The 23,549-nt window shown below is 52.5% G+C and overlaps 3 protein-coding genes across 3 annotated transcripts; 1 reads left to right on the plus strand and 2 right to left on the minus strand.

The window, feature by feature from the left end:
* Positions 1 to 750: 750 nt before the first annotated feature.
* On the minus strand, positions 751 to 6,423 carry LOC111173716 (keratin, type II microfibrillar, component 7C-like). The gene is made up of 7 exons (XM_089921578.1): positions 6,370 to 6,423; positions 3,673 to 3,806; positions 3,038 to 3,155; positions 2,676 to 2,780; positions 1,806 to 2,026; positions 1,602 to 1,633; positions 751 to 1,049 (listed from the first exon to the last, which is right to left on the minus strand). The coding sequence occupies exons 1-7, from the start codon at positions 6,421 to 6,423 to the stop codon at positions 751 to 753; spliced, it is 963 nt and encodes a 320-aa protein (XP_089777704.1).
* An 88-nt stretch (positions 6,424 to 6,511) lies between these two features.
* Positions 6,512 to 10,529, plus strand: LOC115803513 (keratin, type II microfibrillar, component 5-like; the record flags this gene model as incomplete). Its single annotated transcript, XM_089921579.1, has 4 exons — positions 6,512 to 6,724; positions 8,541 to 8,764; positions 9,758 to 9,789; positions 10,277 to 10,529. Coding segments are annotated over 4 exons (639 nt in total), but the record flags the coding sequence as incomplete, so codon positions are not given.
* A 5,587-nt stretch (positions 10,530 to 16,116) lies between these two features.
* Positions 16,117 to 21,626, minus strand: LOC115803506 (keratin, type II cuticular Hb1). Its single transcript, XM_089920752.1, has 9 exons — positions 21,190 to 21,626; positions 20,244 to 20,452; positions 19,383 to 19,443; positions 18,511 to 18,606; positions 18,122 to 18,286; positions 17,736 to 17,861; positions 17,262 to 17,482; positions 16,961 to 16,992; positions 16,117 to 16,713 (listed from the first exon to the last, which is right to left on the minus strand). Exons 1-9 carry the CDS (start codon positions 21,556 to 21,558, stop codon positions 16,514 to 16,516), a joined length of 1,479 nt encoding a protein of 492 aa, XP_089776878.1. The 5' UTR covers positions 21,559 to 21,626; the 3' UTR covers positions 16,117 to 16,513.
* Positions 21,627 to 23,549: the final 1,923 nt, after the last annotated feature.

Here is a 23,549-nt window from a genome sequence, read left to right on the forward strand (position 1 = left end):
CTGGTGTCCTGGCTTCGTTAGGCTGGGCGGGGAAGGCGGTGGGGAGGGGAGGGCTCGAGAGAGCACAGGGTCTGCCCTGATAACTGGGACAGCACATTGGTGACATGGGGGTGCTGCTCTATGGAACATGACTCTTATCCAGAGTGAGGTCTTGACCCCTCCCAGGGCTGGGCCTGATTCCAGCTCCTCTCCTGAAGAAGCCCAGAAGCCCTTGGAAGTTCTGGCTCTGCCAGGAAGTGGGCACTGGAGTCCTCTCCTGCTGAGGGCGTGGGAGAGCCATTTGCACCCACCCCCTGCCCCAGCCAATGCCCTGTGCTGTCAGAGAACATTCCTCAGTGGTGAGAAGACCACACATTTAGCTGCCCTAGGCCTGGGTTTGGGGTGGACCAGCCAACTGGCAAATCAGCCCTTCCTGGGAGAGAGAGGGAGTCAGGTGGGGCATAAAGTTGTCCCCTGGGAGATGCAACCTCAGTCACTGTGGGAGGGTTTAGGAGGAAGGGGAAGCAGCAGCAGGTCCACACTGGACGGGCCCTGGGACCAATCTGTCCATTAGAAGCCACAGGCGTCCAAGCCTCCAGAGCTGCCGCAGTCAGGGTTGGCTCTTTGCCCAGGGCTGGGGGAAACCAGTCATTTAGACTCTTGGGGATGGAGGGGAGCTGCCAGAGCTGCGGGCAAGGAGCCCGCCCTCCCTGGAGGAAGTGAAGAGACAAGCGGGGAGAGAGATGCAGGAGAAGGCAGCAATTGGGCAGGTCAGGCCAGCTGGCTCCTGCAGCCCTTCCGCCGCAAGCCCAGGGGCTCTCCGAGCTCTGGGACCCGCCGCCGGAGGCAGGGACGGTTGGCTCGCGGAGCGGTGTATTTACGAAGCAGAAGCCGCCAAGCAAACCGCACCAGGTGGCTGCCACCACCGCTTTGGCCGCAGGGCGAGCACACGCCAGTGCTCACCCCCAGGTTCCCGCTGCAGCGGGCGCTGCAGACGCTGCCCGTCGCCGGCCGGGAGCCGGACACGCAGAGGTCCACGCAGACGACCCCGCCCCGGGAGCTGCTGACACCTGCGGGGGCCGGGGAGGGGAGAGAACAGGGCTGAGTCGCCTCGCAAGGTCGTCACCAGCGGCTCCTGCCTAAGGGCCAGAGTCCCCCCACCCCCTCTTCTCTTGCTCAGAGCTCCTTCCCTCTATTTCTATTCCCCCTTCCCCCTCAAACAACCTCACACCTGGGCACTTCTTCCAGTAGTCTAACCTCAAGCATCCTTGATAAACTGTTAGCCCAGGCCCTCCCTATAGGCTGAAATAGCTATTTAAGTTATCATAATAATTCACTGCCACATCCCCCTCCTTCCTTTCAGGGTCTTAAACTGTGCCCCCGTCCCCCCCCGGCCCCCGCCTCCTGTTTTTGTAAATAAAATTTTATTGGAACCCAGCCACACCTATTCCTGAAGTATTGCTATGGCTGTGGCTGCTTTCACATTACAACAAGCTAAGCAGTTGAGCAGAGACTGCATGACCCGCAAGCCTAAAATATTTACTATTTGGCCCTTTAAGAAAAAGACTGACCACCAGGAGCCCCAAGCTCTTATTTCAGAACCCACAGTATAGATAACTTACAGACATTTACAGCACCAATGCCCTTAAACAACCTTGTGGGGAGAGAAAAGAGTCAAAAATTATTTGGGGGGAGCAGAACTTGCAAATTCCCTCCTCCAAGCAATCATGATGCAAATTAGATGCAAATAATATGCAAACATGCTCCTAGCTCTAAGCACAGCTTGGAGGATGAAGAGACATCATCCCCACAGATGTGGTCCTCACCCCTGCCCCTCGCCCTCCAGCAGGCGCCTGTAGGTGGCGATCTCGATGTCCAGGCCCAGCTTGGAGTTCATCACCTCCTGGTACTCCTTGAGCAGGCAGGCCATGTCCTGCTTGGCCTTCTGCAGGGCCTCCTCCAGCCCGGCCAGCTTGCAGCGGGCATCATTAAGGGCCGCCTCACCCTGCTGCTCCGCCTCGGGCACGGCAGCCTCCAGCTTGGAGTTCTGGGGGACAGGGGAGGGTTGTTAAGGCTCCTTCTTCTGGATTTAGGGTAAGAGACCAGGTATCCACTGACCATTGACTATCAGAGGAAGAAGGGGCCTTGCTCGTTTGTTAGGTCAGGGGTTGCAAATTAGTGCTCTCGGGGAATGTTGGCACAGTGTCCTTAAGTTTTGAAATTTAATGTAAAAATCCAAATTCCTGGCTTCTCTTGAAAAACCAGAGGATCCGGCCACACTGTACCTGCATTTCTGTAGGGCCTGCCTCAGTTGGATCTGATCAGCTCTCCCCGTTTGTTTTGTTTTCCAGTTCACCACACTCTAGTGCCTTCGGTACAGCCTGCTTCACTCACTTACTAACCTCTGGGGACATCTAAGTGTGTGGTCAGTGATCTAGAGCAATGGGCCAGAGAGGTGAAATGGCTTCCCCCAAATCACATGGTGAGCTAGTGGCAGGGCTGGTTTGAGAGCCCAGGTTTCCTACCTCTCAGACTGGTGCTATTTCCTCTGCCCCATTCTGCCCCTGGGACCATGAGAGCCCTGGTCATTCCGTTCCCCTCCATAGCCCTCCCCCTGCGCCCCCCATTCAGCGGGGACGGAGAGCATTCTCCGTGGAGAAGACTTGCCTGAAGTTTGATGTTGCTTTTTCTCCCACACTTTGGCCAGGTGTCTGACTTAAATCCCCCTGCTCGTTGATCTCCTCCTTGGTGTAGCGCAGGGTCTCCCCAGGCTGGATCACCGTGGCCTTGATCTCCTCGCACTGGGGGGAAGCACAGATGCTCATGGGACACAGGATATGCCATCCCATTGAGCCCCACAGTTTGCACATCGGCCACCCCATCCTGAGAGCTGCCTGCCCTTCTCTTACCCATCCCACCTAGATAAAGGCCAAAGCCCTTTTAGCATCCCTCCTGCTAATACTTTCAGCTTTTAGCATCCCTGTTCTGGGAAGGGGGCGCTGGACCACTCACCTTGCTGCGGTTACCAGGACTCAGCCTCAGCCCAGCTACGGCTGGCCATGTCATCGTACTGAGCCTTGATCTCGGCGACAATGCAGTCCATGTTCAGGTCCCGGCTGTTGTCCACCTTGACTATGACTGAGGTGCCTGAGATGTGGGCGTGGAGGACTGGACTCCTGCGGGGAAGTGGAGGAGTGATAAGAGCTTCCTGGACCATAGTCCCACTCCCCGAAGCCCTCTTTCTCATGGTCCTTCCCTGTCCCCTGCCCTTGCTTCTTCCACAGCCTCACTGTCTGAAGCCCCAATACAAAGGTGACATCTCCCCTTCAACCCTGGAACCTCTCAGTGCTCCTCAGGACCAAAGTCCCAAGGCTGAGAGGAGCCCAGCTCTGAGGCTTGCTGCCTGATTTCAGTCAGGGCCTCTGAAATCAGGCAGCAACTTACAATTTGTGTTGATTTGTGAATCAACAATTTGTGAATTGTGAACAATTTGTGAATATACAATTTGTGATAATTATCACCACAGTAACCAGGAACAACAGCTTGTTTGGGTTTGGCAGATAAGACAAGAAGCTATACTTTTTCATCTTCTGACAGTAAACCTGCCTCGGGTCCCTCAACTCTGCCCTGTGCTCCCCTTACCAGGGGTTTCAGAAGCCAAATGGTGGAAAGTCCTTTCCAATGTCCAAATACCATCCTCCTCGCTGCCCCACTGCTCTGTGGCCCCTCACCTCTTTAGACAGCTGCTGTAGGAAGTCGATCTCCTGGGTCAGGGCCTCCGCATTGGCCTCCAGGTCTGACTTTTGCAGGTGGCCGCAGTCCACAACCTAAAGGGAGAGGGTGGCAAAGGAGTCTCGCTGGGGAGACAGCACAGAGCTCTCCCCACCAGGGAGGGGCACCCCATCAGGCTGGGCACACTCCCTGGGCCCTCCTTAGCTGCTCGTTCCAGTGCCTGGTGCCATGGTATTGAAGTCCTTTACTCAGTTCAAGGGGTCAGAAGCAGGTCTGGGTAAGGGAGGGGGTGCTGAGGTTTCCAGGCATTTCCTCTGGTACCCACTAGGATGATCGCTCTAGAATGCACAGCTTGCACTATCATGAAACTTAGGATCTGGTGTAAATGGCTGGTTTTTCTTTTTTTTTTTGCAGTACGCGGGCCTCTCACTGCTGTGGCCTCTCCCGTTCCGGAGCACAGGCTCCAGACGCGCAGGCTCGGTGGCCATGACTCACGGGCCCAGCCGCTCCGCGGCATGTGGGATCTTCCCGGACCGGGGCACGAACCTGTGTCCCCTGCATCGGCAGGCGGACTCTCAACCACTATGCCACCAGGGAAGCCCTATAAAATATATTCCTTATTTTGAGTTGTGGTTACAAAAAAAGTTTGACAGCCAGTACCCTGAAGAACCTCTTGCCAAAGTACACCAGCAAATATGTACCCCAAAGTTCAGGGCAGCATTGTTTGTTATAACCAAAAAAAAAAAAAAAAAAAAGCACCCGTATGTATACCCCTAGGAGAATGGAGAATAATAATACACTGGAATACTCTACAGCACTGAAAAATAAAGAAAGCCACATGCATCAAAATGGATGAATCTCACAAATAGAATGTTGAGGGGGGAAAAGCAAGTCATAGGAGCGAACATGTAATTCTATTTATAGAAAGCTTAAAGGCAGGCAAAACTAAACAATTGCTTAGGGATTCATACTCATATGATGCAACAATAAAGAAAATCAAAGGAGTGCTTAACACAAAAACCCAAGATAGTGGTTACCTTGGAGATTGGATGGGGTCAGAGGGGGAGGCTGCTTTGCTCAGGAAGGGTCCCACAGGGGGCTCTGAAGGCACTGCTGGGCACACAAGGGTTTGTTTTTATTACTGTTGCTATTTAAATCATTAAACGTATGTTGTATATACTCTTGCATGTATGAGAAATTTATAAAACAAAAGAAAATGCCGATCAACTTGTGTCCTCTGATCCCTGTCACTCCTTCAGTTTAGAGCCTTGTCTTACCCCAGATTTCTTGCCTAGTCGTGGAAACGGAATCCCCAGCCTCAGCCCCTCTCCCTCCTATCTGTCTTCCATGCTGCTGCCAGACAGGCCTTCCAAATTGCATCACACACCATGCTGCTGACCTGCTCAAGCACCTTCTGTGGCTCCCATTGCCCACTCCGTAAGCCTGAAGTCCTCAGCTCCACACGTTTCCCCCACTTGAAGTACATTTCCTTCCCCCTCCCCCTCCCCCTCCCCCTCTTTCCTTCAAGTCCCTTTCCAGCCCAGAGACCACCACGTTCCCATCTGGTTCACAGGATTTCTGCTTCCACACCCCCGTCAGAACTCTGCAGTTGTAACAAGATGAGGTCACAAAGCCCCCAGGAAGGAGAGGTGAGCATTCTGGAAGCTCTTTGGGCTAGAGCTGAGCTTCGGTGCCCAGGAAAGGCTTGGAGGAGGTGACAGCTCTGTTCATCATGGTGAGACTTGTCCACACGGCTCATTAGCTCACACAGGATGAGGTGTCTTGGACTCCAGATCTGTTGGACCCAGCCGGGCACAAGCTTGTCTGCTGTGTCTTCGTCTTTTGGGAATGAGAGCGGGAACGTGTAGGCAGTAGGAATAGGGCAGAGATCGGTGGGAGATGGAGTTTTGCAGTCTCTTTATATCCATTCCCCCCCACCCCATCTGCCTTGGAAGGAAATTTGCAGTGGGCTGGCGTGAACAGTTCCTATTCTCTGGGTTGAAGGGTGTGTGTGACTTTATCTGTCCCTCAGGGTATGGAGCAAAATGCATGCGCTTAAGATGAAGCCTGGCTTAGCCATTGACCGGCAGGGTCACTCATGTCCCTCTGGGTCCCTCTGCCTTGCACAGTGGATGAGCATCAGCTTTTGCCCAAGGAAAGATAATGGAGAGAGTAACATCTACCTGGCCTACTTTACAGGTGGTCATGAGCCCCAGTGAGGTGGTGGAGGCATCGTGAAAGCGTCGGTCCCTGTGCCCGGCTGGTTATGTGTTGGAGTGTGCAGACAGGATGCAGGAAGGGAAAAGGCCCACTGATTTTGTCCCTTGTAGTCCCATAGTGTTGTCCCAGAGTGGCCTTGGGTTTGGGGAAGGAGCTGGAATCTGGATCTCCTGTCACTGGTTAATAACCTTCACCAAGTTAGGGAAGTTTCCTCATATTCTTAGCTTTTAAAAAGTATTTTTAAAATTAGAAATTATTGTTGAGTTTTATTAAACGCCTTTTGTATTCATTTAGATGATCCTATGTAGCGAAGGACGATAATTGATCTCCTAGAGTTAACTACCCTTATTCCTGGGATCAACCCTGTGTGATCTCAGTTCAAAGACTCAACAGACTGCCGCCCTGCGTTGTTGCCCTTTGTGGCTGAGTTCACGCTACCTTTGGCACCTCCAGGCCTGGTGGCTCACCCACCACTGTGCCAGCCAAGTGCATTTCATTCTCTCAGCAACCTTTGGGGTTAGGAAAGATGATCATCCCCATCTTACAGACGGAGAGGCGGAGGCCCAGAGGAGTTAAATGATCGGTCTTCCTGGCCTCAGTCGAGTACCCTTGCTGCTCTCCTCACCTCCCTGATCCTCTCCCACGCTTGGCTGCCCCGACTCCACAGTGTGAGGAGATAAAGATAACGGTGCAGAAACACAGGCAGAGCTTGCGCCACAGCAAGGGAGAGCTGAACAGGCTTAACCAGGCCATCCAGTGGCTGACAGTGGAGGTGGACGGCACCAAGAGCCAGGTGAGGGGTTGGAGTGGGGGCAGCTGGGTGGTGATGGTGGAAGGGCATTGACTATTTAGGACAACTAGACTAGACCTTCCCCCCATCCTTTGGAATAGACGGGTAAAGTTTCTCTTTGTGGATGTCTGAGCAAACAGGATTGTGGCTGTATGTGTACATCACGCTTCCATTTGCCCAGGACCTTCAGTATTTCATGCGGGTCAGTAATTAACATGTAGGTAAATATCTACGCTTAGGGATGCTTGTTTGTATATTATTTTTTATGTATATTTTTATGTCTGTATGTTTTTTTGTTTTTTTTTTTTTGCGGTACGCGGGCCTCTCACTGTTGTGGCCTCTCCCGCTGCGGAGCACAGGCTCAATGGCCATGGCTCACAGGCCCAGCCACTCTGCGGCATGTGGGATCTTCCCGGACCGGGGCACGAACCTGTGTCCCCTGCATCGGCGGGCGGACTCTCAACCACTGCGCCACCAGGGAAGGCCTGTCTGTATGTTTTGTTTGTCTTACACAGCGTGCAATTTGAGCCCATCTTCAGAAATGGCAAGATTTTATCTAGAAACCCAGTTTTCTGGGTTCTCTCTAAAAACATGCAGATCTGGCAGTATTAAACTATGATCTCACACAGTAACATTTGGTGAGAGAATAGAGGCCTCTATCTTCTTTGTCATCTTCACACGGGGGACACGCTCCTTCTGTGTGCCATGGTCCCCACCACTCCAAATTGCATCCTTTAACACTGAGGCAGAGGGATCTTTGCCATTTATTATCACCTTGGCTAGTACTCTTGTTATCCTTGTCAAAGAGAAAAGGCTCTGGGGACTTCCCTGGCGGTCCAGTGGTTAAGACTCTGTGCTTCCAATGCAGAGGGCATGGGTTCAGTCCCTGGTTGGGGAACTAAGATCCCACATGTTGCACGGCGCGGGCGAAAAAAAAAGGCTCTGGACCTAGGTCTCTATCTAAGGCAGAGAAATGAAAGACTGGAAACATGAAAGAGGTCCTTGTGATGTCAGGAAAACGAAATTATTTGTGTTTGTGACTCAGGCTCTCTGCCTTAGAAAGAAGAGGTTCCCACATGAATGCTCTCTTTCTCCCCGCCTCTCTCCCTCTCACCCTCTTCTCTTTCCTCTGAGTCACCCTCTCTGTCAAGCCCCCCGGCCCATGTCCCATCCCGCAGAGGGAAGGGGTTCTGCTCCGGTGTGTTCTTGTTTTCTGCAGATACAAGTGTCTCGGGCTCTGCGGGATATTTGTGTGGGTTATCCCTTCTCTAGGAACCCATGACTTTGAGGCAGGACGAACTATTCAAGTTCAAGCGTTGGCAGAGCGGGTGGGTGAGTGGATCCATCGCTGTCAGTCTCCCAGCAGCCCCAGCTGCTCTGTTTTCCTGACTGGTCCTCTAAGCGGCAAGCCCATCTCACCAAGGCAAACCTTTATTGTTATGATTTTTCCCTAGAGACTGCAAATTCTAGTCTCTTGTGAGGAAAGGATATGCTTCCTGTTTGTTTCCCTGATGAAACCATAATCGCAGCATTATGTGCTAAAAAGCATTTGATGCTTCCCAGACCCTAGCTCATTTTAGAAGCGTCACTATACTAGATGCAAAAGGCTCTCAGTCATCAAGACGGCTGGCCCCCAACCTCCACCCTGGGAGGGAGGAAGACACACAAATACACCGTTCAGAACAGGCACGCTCACTCCTCACAACGATCTCTAATCCCTCATTGGCCCTCCAGCTGCTGAGAAAGTTCTGGATCCTTGAGTGGGGAGGGGTGGGGGCCAAGGATGTCCTCCTGTCTGTGGTCTTCCCTTCACCCCCAGCCCTGCGAACCAGAGGGAGGAGGCAAGGACCCAGCAGCTCTGCAGGAGGAGGGTGCCTCAGGAAGCGCTAAGAGCAAGCTGGCCTGGCCGGAGGCCGCCCTGCAGCGGGCCAAGCAGGACATGGTGCGCCAGCTGTGGGAGTACCAGGGACTCACGATGCTCAAGCTGGGCCTGGACTTTGAGATCGCCACCTACCGCAAGCTGCTGGAAGGCGAGGAGAGGAGGTGAGGGCTGGGCGGTGCTTGAGATGCGGTGGTGCAGGGGCATAGGGAGGGCAGCACCTGGGTCCTCGTCAGCTTGGGAGGGATGGGGAGAGGTGAGCTGGGTATCCAGGGATCTGTTCTCCTGGAGCCAGTTTTTTCCCTCCATCTTATAGCCCTTTAGACAAAAGGTCCCAGCTAACGAGCACCCTTGGCACCTGTGATGGGCAATTCATTGACCCCCCGGGATCAGAAAGCAGGGGCCAGTTTGTCTATCGAGACAGCTGCAGGGACCAAGGCCCAGCCAGGGGGAGTAAAGTCCCCAGTGTGGGGTGCCTTCTCCTCAACTCTGCCCACCTCTCCTCCAGGCCTGGGGGAGGCAGGGTTTATGGCAACAGGTAGGGCCTGGCTTTTTAACCTTAGGCAGGTAGAGACCCAAGGGCTGCCAGCTCCAGCTGGGCTCACCAGTCTTAGAGGAAGGAAAGGGAACGCACCGTGCAACAGGCAATCTGCATTTATTGTCTCCTTTAAACCCCACAAAACCCTGGGAGGGAGGTGCTATTATCCCCATTTTACAGATGAGAAAACTGAGTGTCAGCGAGTAAAAGACCACCTCAAGGACACACAGGTGGAAGCTGATTGGATGAGGCTTGAACAATATTCTCCAGACAATTGACCTATCTCCTCTGCGGTCTCCTTCAAAGTGCCCCCCACATGGTTTCTAATTTCAAGATAAGTTTAGGCCAAAGACAGTGTAGATCTTCTGCCTTCTCCCTTCTCTAAGAACTCATCAATAAAAGTGAATTATTTGACTTTAACGCAAGAAGGGTTGAGTTTAAAGGCCCAGAAGGAGTCTTTACTCAAAAGGGCTGAGGGGATCTGAGAGAACCAAGTAGCTTGCAGGATGGAAGGATTTTTGCCTGTCTGGAGAGGGCCAGGAGTGCTTTGTCGTGAAGAATGGAGAATATTCTCCCTGGTATATGGATTCACTCACCTGCTTCCTCTTTCTCCCTGCAGGCTTGGTCTGGGATTTGGGGCAGGGAACATCAGTAAGTAAATAATAGAGTAACTTGGGTTACAGGGGTCAAATCTTAACTCCCCCCCCCACCTGCTCTGTGTGTATCCTCTTGGGAAAGGAGAAGGGGCCTGCTGCCTCTGTGTGTCTCCCTTTTGTGGGGGGCTGTTCCCTCTCGTAGTGGTTTTTTTTGTGTTTGTGTGTGTTGGGGGAGGGCGTTCTGTGTTCTGTTCTTTGCGGAGAGGATCTCTTGGTGTGTCCTGGGGTGTGGGAAGAAGTTCTGTGTGTTTTTCCCCGTGGAGGAGACTGTTTTATTCTCGTGTGGGGAGAATCCGTGTCTGACTTCAGGGTCGGGGGGATTCCCGAGTTTGGTTCTGAGGGATGCGGTCTGTGTCTCTAACACTGGGGAGTTTGCACTGCACGTCTGTCTCCTGGGGGAGGGGGGTTGTCTGTGCATCTGTATGTCTGTCTTCGGGGGGCGGCGCGAGCAGGAGAGAAGAAGGGGTTTCCTCCTCCAACAGCCGCTCTCAACACCTGCGGGCTGGTCTCAACCTCGGGCCTCTCGGTCCAGCTGCCGTCTGGAGCTGGCCCCGGCGCCCTGGAGACGAGCGCCCCTGGCGGCGGGTGCGCGCCCTGCGGCTCCCCCGGCGGGGTCGTGGGCTTCAGCGGCAGCGGCTCCCGCGGATGCTGAACCCTTCCTGTCCTGCTCAGGAGAAGTCAAGGAACCCTAGCTTCCACCCCAGTGACTTGGCGCTGTGTCTCAGACGCCCCCTCCCACGGTTCTGGCCCTTGCCTCACCTTTCTCTCTTGCCCCCCACCTTAGAGTGTAAAGTCTTGGAATGTAGTTTACTGGACCATGACAGACCCATTCCCAGGGTGGGGACAGGCTGGACGCTGTGCCACTGGGAGGCAAGGCGTTTGGCTTATCTGGACCCAGCGCCCCACCTCTCTGAACTGCCCCACCTACTCTTTTCCTGGGACTCCTCCTTTGCAATAAAAAGTTATGCAGCGAATGCAGCCTTCCGGCTGTTTGTGCCTAGATTCCGCAGGCTATTTATCCCCAGAGCAAAGACAAAGCTGACCGGATTTGGGGGAGGGGAAAGAAAAGGGGGAACCCTTTGGTGTGTGGGTCCACGTGACTTCAGATGATGGTGGTATCATAGAACCAGGATCTTAAAGGTTGGTGAGTGTGTGTGTGTGTGTGTGTGTGTGTGTGTGTCAGAGGGTCTCTGGTGAAAGGGAAAGAAGGGGTTAATTCATGCATGATGGTGGACCTAGTCCTAGCCTGGGGTCCACAGGCAGCCGTCCTTGGCAGAGTTGCTGAGAACTGCATTCATTCATCCACTCACTCACTCTACAAGCGCAAAATGGCCTCTGAGGGTCAGGCATAGCGCTTGGTGGGCAAGACACTCTAGTGCTGGGCCTCTGGAGATGACGGTCTGGTGGTGAGGCAGGCAAAACCAGGAAATGGACCAGAAAGACATACCGTGAGACAGGGATGAAGGTGGACCTCCTTCCACTGCCCTGGCAGGGGTGCTTGAAGGCAGGCCCTGGGGAAGATGGCCCTGGCAGACTGGGGCTGGAGGACATAGACACAATTGGGTGGCCCAGGTTTCAGTTGAACAAGTGATCTGACTGTGGGCTGGGAACAACATACCGCGGTGGAGGAAAACATGGGCTTTGGTATCAGAGACTCCAGCTTTGCTTCTGCTTCCAGATCCATGGTGTAGTTTGGTCTGAGTTCTCACAAGGCAACTTTGGTGGGGGGGGGGCAGAAGGTAAGCCAGTTTGTGCAGAGAAAGGCTGGGTTTCTGGGCTCTTTCTTTGCCACATAGGCCTGAGAGAAGCTTCCATTCAGCGAGCTCACATTCTTTTCTGTTGCACAAAGGATTACATCACCAATGCATCTGGGGAACAATGGTCCCTGCTTTCTGTGTCCCTGGGTGGGGCTAAGGTGCATAATTAACCAGAGGCCCCGGCTTTACCTTTTAAGGTTCACTAGTGCCAGAGTGTCTGCTGTGTTCTCTTGGGTCTAAGCCCAGAGAATAGGTACCCCAAAAGCCCCCCTTGCTGGATAAACAGAGCAGTCTCATGCAAGAGGAATGGGACCAGAACTTGGCTGGCAGGCTGTCATCCACCTGAGGGGTAGGGAACATGGCCCCATTGGACTCATGCATCAGACCCTTTCGAGCCTTTCTGACTGACACCAATTGTATAAACATTCTTACCAAGACTCCCAATGCAAAGGAGCTGCCTGAAGGCAGAGCCACTCCTCCGCAAGATTTTTCAGCTGGACTCCTTATTCCCTGCATTTTGCTAGGAGGTAATGAGATTCTCTGATATTCAAGGTCAAGTTTTTCTAGCTCCTGCTGTGCTGATCATGTCAACAGAGGAACTTTGTGGGATGTGCAGAAGGAAATGCCGCCCTTCCCCAACCAGGAGCTGTAGGCAGGATTGATGGTGAGCATCCTGCATCCAGCATCACCGAGGACTGGTTGTGGACCACAGGTTTTCTTTCCAAATCCTAAGCCTGATGTCAGGCCGGGAGATCCCAAGGGCCATGAGGTCAGGTTTTAGTCACTTGCTGGGCCAGGGCGACATGGGCCACCAGCAATGCTTGTGGTTAGGGAACCACTTTTCTGAGTGGCTCCCCAGGCCACGGGCCATATTCCAGCCTGGGGCATTTATGGAGAGCCAGTCCTCACCCACTTACAAGCTTTGTGCGTTGGAGTGACTTCTGAAGGGAGGACGGTTGTCACCATTTGCTTCTCAGCAGAAGGGGATCCCGAGGGATCAGCCCCTATCGGCTCCCCACGCCTGCCTCACACTTGATAGCAGCACTTAAAGCGCTGCATGTGACTTCGCTGTGCTCGCATCTCTATTCAAGCCCCTCGAGCACGTGACCTTTCTCATCTATCTGTCTCCAGAGCCTGCCACGTAGTAGATATGAACGAGCTGAGGCTCTGTGGTCCTGTTTGGTCTGCTCTGTCCTTGGATGAATTGGGCTCTGTTCTTCCACTATTAACGTGTTTCACGAGACCCTCTTTGGGAGTCTCTTGATGAGTCTAAATGCAGTCCTTCCTGATGTGATTCTAGCGGCAATATATTGACCAGTCCAGTCTGGAATAAGAAGAAAGGGCCCAGATTCTGTTCCCAATCTTGCTGTTACTTTTCACCTGTTTCTGGGCCTCAGTCCTGCCCCCCTCAGACCTAACTAGTGAAGGTTCATTTATCTCTTTTATTTTTCCTCCCTAATTAACCTCTCTGCTCCACAGTTTATCTGTAAAACAAGAATAGTACCTATCATAGCATAGTTTCAGAATTAAATATATTACTATATGTAAAGTGCTGAAAACATAGTAAGAATTGTACCAATATAAATGTAATTAATATTTCACTTACTGGAGTTCTTGGGAAGGGTTTTGAGCACCTTTAAAGAAGGCTCTCCAACTTCAAGAAGGCCAGCCGATCCCCCTCTGCCCTGGCTGGCGCTACAGTAATTGCAGGGCAGGAGGGGTACATAGGGGAGCCCAAGGGTTAGAGTTGGGGTTCCCTAGTCAGAGGTCACCTCCTCAGGATAACACCCAGCAGCACCTTCCCATCACCACTCCCACCATACCCAGTTCTCCCTCTGTGACCCCATCTCACCAACACGAGTCCACTTGTGCACTCACATGTACCCACAAAAGTCCTCTCTTCAGCGCATATATACAGGTATACACACATTCACAGACATCATCACACATATAGGAACCCTCACAGTTACACACAAATGTACATGTTTCCCCACAGATGCCCAGACACGTGCGTGTACCTGGTTGCAATCATTCTGTTCCACTCACAGACAGCAGCCTATAGACAGTGAGCTGTGCGGGATGAAGACACAGCATGCACACAGCACAGTGCATGGCACCTGGTTCCCTACTTCCCTCTAGCTTCTCACCCTTTCCCACATCTCCTAAAGAATAATAGAGCTTTCACTACTTACAATAGGCAAGACATGGAAGCAACCTAAATGTCCATCGACAGATGAATGGATAAAGAAGATGTGGTATATAGATATATATATATATGTATATGTATATATACACACACACAATGGAATATTACTCAGCCATCAAAAAATGAAATAATGTCATTTTCAGGAACATGGATGGACCTAGAGATTATCATATTGGGTGAAGTAAGTCAGACAGAGAAAGAGAAATATCACATGATAGCACTTATATGTGGAATCTAAACTATGACACAAATGAACTTATCTATGAAAGAGAAACAGACTCACAGACATAGAAAGCAAACATATGGTTACCAGAGGGGAAAGGTGAGAGGAGGGGTAAGTTAGGAGTTTGGGTTTAGCAGATACAAACTACTATATATAAAATAAACAACAGGTCCTACTGTATAGCACAGGGAACTATATTTGATATCTTGTGATAACCTATAATGGAAAATAATCTGAGAAAGAATGTATATATATTATATATAAACTGAATCACTTTGCTGTACACCTGCAACTAACACAACATTGTAAATCAACTATACTTCAATTAAAAAGAATAATAGAACTTTAAATGGCTAAGCAGTCATCTAGTCCAATCATTCTTTTTTCACTAGTGCCCAGAAAGGGGAGGTGACTTGCTAAATGTCACACAGCAAGGTGTTTCATTTTCTTCACCGTTCTGTATCATGGGCAATATGTATGTGATTCATTCACCCTCGCTCCTCTGCCTGAACTGTCCAGGAGTGGGAACCTAGATCTGTGAAGGGGAAGATTGTGGAACTGGAGTAGGAAACAGAAGGTCAGAGCCAGAGGGAGGGTGAGAGAGTGAAGTACGACAGGTTATCAAGGTCCAGCTGGGCTGACGAGGCTAGTGAGATGCAGAGGGAGGGGTCAGTTGACAGACATGAGAAGTCCCTCAGGACTGGTGGCTTCTGAACTGGGGAGGGATGGAGGGATAGAGCCGGTGCTGGGGCCTCAGGTCTGGACTCCAGACAGGGCCTGCTTCTGAGCTGTGTGGTGTCACGGCACAGAGGGCTGGTTAGAACAGTTGCATATTCTGGAACTCTCTGAGGGCTCTGTCCTCAGAATTCCATTGGAGGGTGGAGGGGACACATTGGTTGCCAGGAGACCTGGAATTAATCCTATCTTTTAAAAGAGCCAGTGTCTTTTCAGACCGCTCACTTCTGATCTCTCAATATTATCAATTTATTTCTATCACACTTAGAGGTGGGGATGGGCACTTCCATTTCTGCTATAGCTTCCTGGGCCCGGCACTGGAAGTTTAGAGATTCACTCTGCTGTACAGATGTATGTTCAGGGACTTGCCTTGGCCTATAGTGAAGCCGAGGGGCCATCTCTCCACTCCCACCGGCACTTATAATACCTTCATCAGTGTGGCGGGGATGGTTTCCTGCATGAAGGAGCTTGATGGCCTGGAAGACGTGGGGTTCTCTTTCTGTGCTTGCAATCTCTGATCATATAAGTGTAATGAGAGGCTACCCATGGCCCTGATCAGGCACTAAGTGTGGCCCTGATCAGGCACTAAGTATTTTATGTATACGAAATTCCTTAATCCTCCCAACAACCCTAGGAGGTAAAAGAAAAATGCTCTTTTTCTCATTTTCACTTTAGACATATAGAAACTGAGGCACAGAGAGGGTAAGTAAATTGCCCGAAGTCACTCAGCTAGGAACAGAGCTCAGTTTTGGACCCATGCAGTTTGGCTCCAGGGTCTGTGTGCTCACCTCTACATCACATCATCTTCTTGCTACATAATGTTTCCTAGCTTTGAGGCAATTTATCAGCGATGGAAGGTCTCCAAACCCCAAAAGGACTCCATTAAAAAAAAGACAGCCATATCAAAGGCTTTTTGAAAGTTTAAGTCATGTTCATGTATTCACCCCTTAAAGAATTCTTGTAAGTTACTCAGGCTCGAGTCTTCCCCACCAAAGCCAGGAGTGATGTTTCCTTAAGCTTTGAGTGACTGGTGCATCTACCCATAGGTTTACAGATGTGCACAGATATGTTCTCTGGGAGGCAGCTGTGATTTAGTGAAATGAGCACTAAACATGCTCACGGGGTTCAAACCCCAGCTGTGCCACCGAACTCAGGGTGGGACCTTGCCCTGGCTACTGCGGGTCCCTGAGCTCTGCAAGAGATATTGTGAAGGTGGTATGGATAAAATTATGGGATGGAGTGGCCTAGCACAATCCTTGGCTAAATCTGAGAGTGCTGTGAGGCCAGGGACAAAAGACTGTAGTGGAGACCCCAGATCTAGGGCTTTTCTGCTCCATGTGACTTTGGGGACCCTCCCAAACCTCGACCCCTGAGGAAGATAGCAGAAGTGCAGACAAGGCCCAGGGCTGGCTATATTGATTTATTGGAAACACAGATCAAGAAGGAGAGGAACACGGCAGAGAAGGAAGGGGTGATGCTGGGACAGAGGGGGAACGTTGGCCATTGGCCTCATAGCAGCCCAGGTCCTAATCATGGTCCCCCCTGCCCCGGAGTCCCCTTCCTGTGGTGGCCAAAGAGACTTCTTTCTAGGGTAGCCTTTCCCAGGGTGGGCGGCAGAGCCCGGGAAGAGGGGATCACACACAGGCTTGAGATGCTAGGAGTGGGATGGACCTTTCAAAGAGCCAGCCAAGTAGCCTAGGGCTTGCTCCGCCCAGAGGTGGGCGGGGCGGGGCCAGGCAAGGCGGGCCCTGCCGGGCTGCGCGGGAGGGTTGCCCGGGCCGGGCCTGAGTTGGGGCGCCTAACATTTGCGGCAGCTGCTGGCGCGGGAGCCCACGCCGCAAGACGTGACGGAGCTGCAGGGGCCGCAGGGCGCACACAGGCCGGTGCTCACCGCCAGGTTCCCGCTGCAGGGGGCGCTGCAGACGCTGCCAGTCATCGGCCGGGAGCCGGACACGCAGAGGTCCCCGCAGACGACCCCGCCCCGGGAGCTGCTGACACCTGCGAACCCCAAAGGCTTAGTCAAAATTCTGGGGGGCCAAGTCTCCCGCATCCCCGACGATGCACCTCTCCAAGCATCTTTACTTAACAACTCTAGTCCCAAAGAAGTGGTCCTTGCTTCTTGTCTAACCCAAATCCCTCCTCCCGTGATGCCAGCCCACTCTTATATTTAGGTCCAGTGGAACTCCTCCTTCCATCCCTTACAGGAAGAGAGTAAATTCATCCACACAGGGCCTAGGTTACTCACAGACATTCACGGCCCCAACGCCTTCACACAGTCTGAGAGGGAAGAGGAAAAAAGCAACATTAGTGACTGAGCCAGAGTTGCCGACAGAGCTCTACAAATCCCTGGGGTGGGGTTCACAAGTGGTCAGGAAGGAGGGGGCAGAGGGTCAGAAGTAATAGTCCTCACAAACCGCCCCCCACCCCAAAGTGATAAATGATAGGTTTGTCCCAGATCCCTGGCCATTGCTCAGCCAGGATCAAGGGTGGTGCTTGTGGAAAGGGTGGGAATGGGCAGCTCAGGGCCAGGCTGCGATGGGCCCCACCTGTGTTCCTCGCCCTCCAGCAGGCGCCTGTAGGTGGCGATCTCGATGTCCAGGCCCAGCTTGGAATTCATCACCTCCTGATACTCCTTGAGCAGGCAGGCCATGTCCCGCTTGGCCTTCTGCAGGGCCTCCTCCAGCCCGGCCAGCTTGCAGTGGGCATCATTAAGGGCCGCCTCACCCTGCTGCTCCGCCTGGGTCACAGTGGCCTCCAGCTTGGAGTTCTAAAGGCCCAGAAGAGAACAAGGTGAGTTATGGCCCCTGGGTCTCTGTGTCCACTTCCTGGATGCATCCAGTCTCTCCTGGCCAGCTGGGATCACCCCAGAAACAGGTCTCTCCTCTTCATCACATGGGTTTCCTTAAGTGACCACAACCTGGGACTCAGGTCATGCAGATGGGCTGGTGAATGAAAGGTGAGATCCAGTTGGGTGCACACACTGCCTGTGGGACCCTGGGTGGGCCTCAAACGACCCCTACCTGGCACTTGGCATTCTCGACCTCGGCCGTCAATCTCTGGATCATGCGGTTCAGCCCGTTGATCTCCTCCTTGGTGCGGCGCAGGGTCTCCCCGTGCCGGATCACCGTGGCCTTCATCTCCTCACACTGGAGGGAAGCAGAGAGGCTCATGAAACTCAGGATGGGACATCGCACCCACTCGGGACACCACAGATGATTTGCAAATTGTACAGCACAGCCTGTGCAACCATACGTGGCAGCCATGTCCTGCCACTACAACCTGAGAGGGGTCTGCACTTCTTTCTCCACCTCTAGGAATCAGAGTCCCCACACAAAAGAAGCCTTGTTCATATATACCACCCATCCCTCCCACCACGTCTAGGAGGCAGGTGCCCTGAGACATTCACCTTGCTGCGGTACCAGCTCTCAGCCTCGGCCCGACTGCGGCCGGCAATGTCGTCATAGTTCGCCTTGATCTCGGCCACAATGCTATCCATGTTCAGGTCCCGGCTGTTGTCCATCATGACGATGACCGAGGTGTCTGAGATGTGAGTGTGGAGAACTCGGATCTCCTGCAGATGGTGGGGTGGGAGGATGCGTGTGGGTTACACCATCCCCTCCCTCACCACAGTGTGTACCCAACCTTCTCAGCCCTCCTTGCTCTCTAGCCCCCGCCCTCTCTGACAGCCTCACGGACTGCAGCTGCTGCCCAAATCCCTGTCCCACTCTGATCCCAGACCAACGCCCTCTCTTCCAGGTCAGCTGCTGGTTTTCTGCCTGGACCACAACCCCTCACCTCCTCATACAGTCGCCGCAGGAAGTCGATCTCCTGAATCAGGGCCTCTGAGTTGGCCTCCAGGTCTGACTTGCAGAGGTAGGCGCACTCCACATCCTGGAAAGGTGGGGAGTCTTTGAGTTCAGAGGACCTCTGGTGATCACCACCCCCACATTCCTCTCTCCCTTCACCCATTACATGGAGGTGAAGGGGAAAGGATTCCCAGTGCTACTATTCCCATGCCATCTCCATACCCTCTGCCCTTCCCCAGAGGCACCTCACAACCTCCTCCCCTTCTAAGAACAAACACTTTGTGCCTTGGAGATGGGTCACCAGCCTTTCACTCCTCCTACCTGAGACCTCTTACCTCCCAGCTCTCCTTCTTACCCTCCCCTGTACCAGGAAGCCTGCCAGACTGGCTCCCTCACTCAGCCACCTTGACACTTCCCTGTCCCCCAGCAGTCGTCCAAGACTCCACCTGGCCTCTCCTGGCTCTGCTCCATCCTCCCCGAGATCCTGAGACTGTGCCCCTCTTCCTAATCAGACTTCCTGCATCACTAGACAGGACACCATCCCTCAACAGCGAGACTGGAGCCGCCATGCCTCCATGGGGCCCCAGCCACACACCACCACCTCTGGAGCAGCACAAGAACATCCAGAGCTCAACTCAGCCATGCCCCGGCTTCAGGGCAGGGTGCTGGTGGATACTCCAAGGTTAGTGCCCTTCTCAGAGCCCTACATGGGCCTTTCATGACCTAATCCCTGGGAATTTCCCATCCTGACTTGGCAAGGTCACTGCACCCCACACTGAGGTTGAGACCATGGGTCTCCCCAGCAAGAGCCTGTCATTCTGAGATCCCTCGTGCTCTGCTTCCCGATCCCATGTGACTCACCTTCTTCAGAGCCACAAACTCATTCTCCGCTGTCGCTCTCAGAGTGACTTCCGCCTCGTACCTGAGGCAGAAGAGGGCAGAAAGGGAGGTCATGGCAGGGCAGGTCTCCCCAGAACCCCCTCCACTTCATACCAGTGAAGGAGGCAATGTTAGGGACCTGCCAACAGAGCCCACCCCCTGGCAGCCCTGCTGGGGTCCGCTGTGGTTGGATTTGGGATGTGTTTGTGATTCTCTCTCCACTTTGCATTGAGGGGTCCAGGGGGCCACTCTTCTGGGACCTCACAGCCCTGTTCCCAAAGCTGCTCTGAGGTCCCGTCTGGAGAATAAGGACTCAGCACCAGCCCCATGCTAGGAGTGGACAGCAGCACATGTGGGGCACTGCAGCCTCTGCTCTCCTGGGTGTCCATCCTAGCTCAGCTGTGGGAGGGCCCATGAGTCCCAGAGGCCCTCAGCACTCCGCACCCTAGACGGTGGGACACCAGCAGCCCCAGGACCTGGCAGCCCTGAGCGACACTGGGACTCATATCAAGTCCAGGTGCTACAGGTGAGAGCCTGAGAGGCCGGGAGGAGATGGCTTGGGAGACTGCAGAAGCCCCCTCCCCACAGACCGCAGGGCACAGCTGCTGGGTGATCAGGCTCCAGGAAGTGAAGGCTGAAGGAGCAGAGAGAGACCTCCTGGGGAATCACGGCCCTGCTCTCAGGCATCTGATCGATGACTGCCTGATGTGAAGATCCTACTGCACAGCGCCCACCTGCCCTGCAAGGTCACTGGCCCTTCTTGGAAAGTCTTCTCCAGTCTCATCCAGTAGGCTTTAACTCAAGTCCATCCCTGTGCCCAGCATCATCCCTGACCGCACTCACTTCTGCTTGTAGCCCTCCAGCACCTCCTGCATGTGGCTAAACTCCGAGGCCAGCCTCCCGCTGTCGGCCTCCACGCACTCGGCCTCCCTCCTCAGCGTCTGGATGTAGCCCTGGAACAGGGGCTCCAGGTTGCTCTCGCGGCACTGGCGGTTCTGGTAGAGCTGCCACTTGGTCTCCAGCAGCTTGTTCTGCTGCTCCAGGAAGCGCACCTGCCATTTGGGGTGGGAGGATGGGTCAGATGGCTCCCACTGCCCCAAAGCCTACTTGGGGCATGTGGGGATGGGAGAGGGCGCTGATTGCTTTAAGGTAAACTCCCAAACCAGGAGCTCAGCAGAGATTACACAGAGGGTGCTGTGGAAGACAAGGCAACTTCTGGATTTGGGGATTGGGATCTATGTTTGGATTTTCCAAGTTAGGGGTGAGAGCAAGAGGCTGGGAAAGACCAGTCCCTGCTCAGGTGAACTGAGTTATCCTGACGTGCTGAGCCTAGGTGGCATGTGGTCAGGAGCCAAGTAGAGGTCTTTTTGCCTCTGACTCCCCCATCAGTGCCCAGCCTGAATTGAGCATGGGTGGGTTCAGGTAAGGTGTGATCAAGGACACCCACCCAAAGGGTGACCTGTGGTCCTCTTCCTATATCTTATGTGCATTTCTTGTGTCTTGTTTGCATGTATGGCCTTCTTCCTCTGACATGCGGTTCCAAACCTGTCCTTGTCTGTCTATGGGGACCCTGCCTGTCTGGACAGAGGTTGTATATAATAACAATTGCATCATCAGGAGCCCCTGCTCTAGACTCATCTCTCTGATCTTTCTGTGCCCTGGATAAGTGTCCATCTCCTCCATTAGACTGGGATCTTGTGGGCACCACATCTCTCCTGCCCCCCGACTACCCCTTCAGTGCCTGCCCAGGAAGGGAGGGTTCAGGAAGGGTGTGATCAAGGACACCCACCTTGTCGATGAAGGCAGCGAACCTGTTGTTGAGACACTTGATCTGCTCCTTCTCCTCGTGCTTCACACACTGCACGTTGGGGTCGATCTCCAGGTTGAGAGGCGCGAGGAGCCTCTCGTTGACCGACACGGTGGTGATGCAGGGCGGGCTGGGGCCGCACACGCCGCCAGAGCGGTACCCGAAGTTGCGGCCGCAGGAGCCGGCGTGGAAGCCCTCGCAGAGGCTGCGGCTGCCGAAGCCCCCGGTGAGGCCGCGGTAGCAGGAGATGCCGCGGTAGGGGGCGGCCGTGATGCTGCAGCGGCTGGGCCGGGTCCCGCAGGCTGAGAAGCAGCTGAAGGTGCGGCCACCGAATCCTGATCCGTAGGTCATGATGCTTCTGGAAGTTTGGCTTGCGTTGTACAGGATAGGAGAACTGGAGTCTTGTGGAAACTCTAATGTCCTCCTCTAGGAACCCGGGTCCTATTTATGCTCAGGTGGAAAGTGCTTGGCTATGCAGATGGGGTTTTGCAATTTGTGCTTTATGGGCTTGGGTGACTAGCTGGGTCCAACGCCTCTCTAGAATGTGCTTTAATAGTGGAGTGGCCCGCACCCTCCTCTGTGTAAAGAACGCATGTTTCATCTTCAAAGTGCCTTGACAGCAGGGCATGCACACATCTGAGGGTACTGGAGAGAGAAGGGCAGGGCAGGGGAGGGGAGGGAAGAAAGGGGCCAAGAAAAGGAGAGGAGAAGGGAAGCCAGATGGGGCAGAAGCAGGCAAACTGTATGTGTGTAGGGTGTGAGTGGGGGACCCAGGAAAGACTGCGATATTTATGAATAACTTCTAGAAGTTTCCATCCCAGTAGTGGCCAAGGTCCTACTATAACATAAAGCTGTATTTCCCCCATCTGCAGAAAGTCCAGTTGGCTGCTGAAATACACCTGACTTCCTGTCATGGCAGCAGCCAGCAGATTATTAAATATTTGTGTTTTATGTCTTCTTCCACTTTTATTATGAGAGTTTTCAAACATATAGAAAAGTTGAAGGAATAGTACCTGTGTAACAAACACCCTGATGTGTTCCACCCAGGTACCCAGATTCAAGAGTTGTTAACATTGTGCCATATCTGCTTTCACATTTGCCCAATTATTTGACGATTACAGAAAGCATAACATGGAGCCCTTAAATACTTAAGCATATGCATTTCTTAAGAATAAGGACAGTACCATTTTCACATGCAAGAAAAAGAACGATAATTCCAAAGAATCATTTACTATCCATTCCATATTAAAATTTCCCAATTGCCCTAATAATTTTTAAAAATAAGTTTTCTTGATTTAACTTATCGCTCTATCTCTTGTATTTTCTGTACACTGAAAATTAACTCGAGCTAGGCTGTTCAGTATGGTAGCCAATAGACACAGGTGGTTATTTAAATTAGTTGAAATTAAATAAATTCAAAATCTAGTCCCTCAATTACATGCCACACATGACTACTGGCTACCTTATTGAACAGCACAGCTACAGAACAGTTCCACCATCACACCAGCTTCTATTAGATAGTGCTGGTCTGGAGGCTTGACTGGGTTTAACTGAAACATTTTTGGGCAGAATATGTCATAACTGATGCTTTATAACTCATACTGTATTACCCCAGGAAGCACAAAATGTCAGGTTGTCCTGTTACTGGTGATGCTAAATCAGATCACTTGAGTACATTTTCCCCTTTACAATTAGAAAGAACTCCATAGGGCAACATAGGTCCTACTTTCTTTTTATTGGCCACCTACTATGTGACCATCATTATATGCCATAAATGATCTCTAATTCTCACATCAACCCTATGAAGTATGTATCATTATCCCCATTTACAGATGGGGAAACTGAGGCTCAGAGAGGTTAAATAACTCAACCAAAGTCTCCCATCTATTTTTTTTAAAGATTTTTTTAATGTGGACGATTTTTAAAGTCGTTATTGAATTTGTTACAATATTGCTTCTGTTCTTTTAAAAAATATATTTATTTATTTATTTATCTATTTTTGGCTGTGTTGGGTCCTCGTTGCTGTGCGCGGGCTTTCTCTAGTTGTGGTGGGTGGAGGCTACTCTTCATTGCGGTGCTCAGGCTTCTCACTGCGGTGGCTTCTCTTGTTGTGGAGCAAGGGCTCTAGGCACAGGGGCTTCAGTAGTTGTGGTACGCAGACTCAGTAGTTGTGGCTCGCTGGCTCTAGAGTGCAGGCTCAGTAGTTGCGGCGCACGGGCTTAGTTGCTCTGCAGCATGTGGGATCTTCCCGGACCACCCCAAATCGAATCACATCAAAAGGATACAACTCCTGCTAGTGTTGGAGGGTCTTCTGCAGAGGTGGGGGGTGGCTGTGGCTCACC

Source organism: Delphinapterus leucas, chromosome 11 (genome assembly GCF_059928025.1).
Source record: "Delphinapterus leucas isolate spDelLeu-1000000601 "Yukka" chromosome 11, BTC_Dleu_Yukka2, whole genome shotgun sequence".
In the NCBI taxonomy this organism is placed as follows: domain Eukaryota; kingdom Metazoa; phylum Chordata; class Mammalia; order Artiodactyla; family Monodontidae; genus Delphinapterus; species Delphinapterus leucas.